The sequence below is a fragment of the Manacus vitellinus genome, unplaced genomic scaffold (assembly GCF_001715985.3).
Source record: "Manacus vitellinus isolate BGI_N305 unplaced genomic scaffold, ASM171598v3 scaffold_52_pilon, whole genome shotgun sequence".
Classification (NCBI taxonomy): domain Eukaryota; kingdom Metazoa; phylum Chordata; class Aves; order Passeriformes; family Pipridae; genus Manacus; species Manacus vitellinus.
This window is the reverse complement of record NW_021940628.1, coordinates 1087988-1091259: the sequence shown is the minus strand read 5'-3', so window position 1 is coordinate 1091259 and position 3272 is coordinate 1087988. Positions and strand designations below refer to the sequence as shown.

Here is a 3272-nt window from a genome sequence, read left to right as displayed (position 1 = left end):
TTGGGAGGGGGCTGGAGTGGGTTATAAAGGCCTGTATGGGTGTGGGGGACACATATAGGGCTGTATGGGGTCAGAGGGAGTTTTATGGGGTTTTGTGGGACTGGAGGAGGCTACGTGGGGTTGAGGGGCACATATAGGGCTGTATGGGATTGGAGGTGTTTTTTGGGGGTTTTGGAGGACTGGAGGGGGCTGTATGGGTTTGGGGGGCATGTATAGGGCTGTATGGGGTCAGAGGGAGTTTTATGGGGTTTTGGGGGACTGGAGGGGGCTATATAGGGTTGCAGAGGAGCCTGTCTGGCCTGAGCAAAGCACAGACCGTGCCCACACACACTGTGGGTCCGGGGGGTGTGCTGACCCCTCCTTGCATTTCCAGAGACCGGAGACCCTCCAGACAGATCAGACACTCCCAGACCAGGTGCCCCCACAGAATGGCCACACCCGCCCAAGCCTGCTGAGCACCAGCTCCTCCGTGTCCAGCCTCAGCTCCTCCACGGTACGGCACCGGGGGCTGGTTGGAGGTGTGTGTGGGGGGGGTCACCTCCCCAGCCCCCCCTGACCCCACTGACCCCATCCCCCTGCCCTGCAGCTGAGTGGGAGCCTGATGAGCCTGTACAGCGAGGGGGAGCTGGGCAGTGTGGCCGTGAGGGGCTGTGTCCAGTTCTCCCTCCACTACGACCCGGCCAGGAAGGAGCTGCAGGTCCACGTGGTGCAGTGCCGGGAACTGGCCGAGGCCAAGAGGCAGCGCTCGGACCCGTGAGTGCCACAGCCCCCAGGGGCACTGCCCAGCTGGTGCCCACGCTGGCACCCACTGCACCCACCCCATTTTTTGATTCCCAGGTACATCAAGACGTACCTGCTGCCGGACAAGTCCAACCGCAGCAAGCGCAAGACCGCGGTGAGGAAGAGGAGCTTGGATCCCATCTTCAATGAGACCCTCAAGGTTTCTACCCCTGCCCTGGGATGGTTTGTGTTGGGGGGGCCCCCTGGTTCAGCGTGGTTGGGTGGGGGTGGATGATCTCACCCTGTGTCCCCTCCCCACCAGTACAAGCTGGAGAAGAGGGACCTGCAGGGCCGGACCCTGAACCTCTCGGTGTGGCACCACGACAGCCTGGGCAGGAACCTCTTCCTGGGGGAGGTGGAGGTCGCACTGGGTGCCTGGGACTGGGCCAACACACGCCCTGAGTGGTTCAACCTCCAGCCACGGGTGAGCCCCCAGCCCCCCCAGCTCCACCTTTCACCCTCAGCCCCCTGTAACCCCCCCCCGATCCTCCACAGATGCCCATCCCCTCGGACGGCCTCGCCAGCCGGGGCAACCTCAGCTTGGCACTGAAGTTCATCCCCGCTGGCTCGGAAGGTGAGAGGTGCCCGTGGGCAGCTGGAGTGGGGGTCTGGCATGGCAGGGTGCCCCTGACCCCTCTGGCCCACAGGCAGGGGGAATCCACCCACGGGCGAGCTGCACATCTGGGTGAAGGACGCTCAGAGCCTCATCCCGCTGCAGAGTGGCACCGTGGACGCCTTTGTGCAGTGGTAGGAGTGGGGGTGGCACCTTGGGGGGCACCCAGGGGGGCTGGTGGCAGCGTCCCCTCACCCCCTGTGTCCCCCCAGCTACGTGCTGCCGGATGACAGCAAGGCCAGCCGGCAGAAGACGCGGGTGGTGAAGCGGAGCCTGAACCCCCTCTTTAACCACACCATGGTCTACGACGGCTTCCAGGCCAAGGACTTGGCCGAGGCCTGCGCCGAGTTCACCCTCTGGCACCAGGAAGCCTTTTCCAAGCGCCAGCTGGGCGGCATCCGGCTCAGCCTGGGCACCGGTGAGGCCGGGGGGACCCCAGCACCTCAGGGTGCCCCCTGTGCCGTGGCTCAGGGGGGGACCCCCAGCACCTCAGGGTGCCCCCTGTGCTGTGGCTCGGGGGGTGACCGTGGGGGTCTCTCCGCAGGGAGCAGTTACGGGCTGCCCGTGGGCTGGATGGACTCGACGGCAGAGGAGCAGGGGGTGTGGAAGCGCCTCCTCCAGCAGCCCCGGCAGTGGGTGGAAGCTCTGCTGCCCCTGAGGACCAACCTGGCCCCCCGGGCGTAGCCCCCCGGTCCCACAAGGACCACCTGGTGCCAGTGGGACTGTGGGACCTGGGGGGATGGAGACCTGGAGCATCACTGTGCAGGGCTGGGGGTCTGTGCCCTCCCCTTCCAGCAGCAATGAAGTGACATCAGAGGGCACATCTGGTGGCTGTTTATTGCTCTGGGCACCGTACCCCCATTTCTCCCTCCACTCTGGGGCTGGAGCTGCTGCACCTCACTGCTCCCAGCGTGGAGCTGTCCCCTCCATCACTGTCCTGCCAGCCCCTGGGGTGGCAGCCCCGGGGCTCCAGTGGCCTTGTCACAGCCCTGGGTGGGGTGGAGTGGTCACTCCCACACCAGGATGGCCCATTCCTTACTGGGACACCCCACAGTGGTTCTTCTCCCCTGGTCACTGGGAGGACTGGAGTCGTTTGGGGCCACCCACCAACACCACCCTGTGGGCAGGACACAGCCACATCCCCAGAGATTTGGGTTGCAGCCAAAATCTGGGACAGCACCCATTACTGGGGGCCTGGCAGCGACAGGTGACAGTGACACAGACACCAGGAATTACAGGAAAATCCTTTATTAGTCTCTGTCCCACCCTGTGCCGTCTCAGACTTTGCCCCAGTGTGGGTCTGGGGTCTCGGCCAGCAAAGGGCCCCCCCCCTGCCAGCCGTGGCCACGTGTCTTCTGATCCCTGGGGTGCCCCAGGTCCCCTGGGTGCTTGGCAAGAACAGGGTGGGGGAGCCCCAGGTGGGATTCAGGGCTGGATGGGCCCCCCCTGCCCACCTGCATCCCCCGGGGAGCAGCCAGAGGGTGCAACCCCCCGGAGCATCCCCAGCCACCGCTGGGGACAGGGACAGGGGTCAGGCCTGGGGGACATGTCCCACCCTGGTGTCCCCAGCTTTGCATAGTCGTGGTGTGGGGGGGCCCTGTGGCACCAGCAGCCTCTTCACCCCAGGGAGGACAAGGACAGCGTCCCCCACCCAGCCTGGGGCACGCAGTGGCCTCAGATCCTGGTGCATTGGACAGAGAAGAGCCGTGGCAGGAAGGGTCCTGGAGGGCTTTACCCTGGGGGGGTCCAGCCCTTCGCAGCCCCCCCAGGCAGTGAGGTGCAGGAGGGGTGTCCCAGTGCCCACCCTGCTGCACCCATGCCATGAGGAAGGGTTGGGCTGCACTGGGAACTCCTGCAGGGCAGGGATGGGGGGCACCCC

At 65.6% G+C, this 3272-nt stretch overlaps 1 protein-coding gene across 1 annotated transcript in view; it reads left to right on the top strand.

Annotated features, from left to right (window-relative positions):
* Positions 1 to 2214, top strand: part of SYTL1 (synaptotagmin like 1) — a 4674-nt gene extending 2460 nt beyond the window's left edge. Inside the window, exons 4-11 of the mRNA XM_029963026.1 lie at positions 374 to 493; positions 587 to 753; positions 838 to 940; positions 1043 to 1204; positions 1276 to 1354; positions 1428 to 1527; positions 1606 to 1811; positions 1938 to 2214. Coding sequence (XP_029818886.1) covers positions 374 to 493; positions 587 to 753; positions 838 to 940; positions 1043 to 1204; positions 1276 to 1354; positions 1428 to 1527; positions 1606 to 1811; positions 1938 to 2077 — 1077 coding nt within the window. The 3' untranslated portion in view covers positions 2078 to 2214. The remainder of the gene's footprint in view (positions 1 to 373; positions 494 to 586; positions 754 to 837; positions 941 to 1042; positions 1205 to 1275; positions 1355 to 1427; positions 1528 to 1605; positions 1812 to 1937) is intronic.
* Positions 2215 to 3272: the final 1058 nt, after the last annotated feature.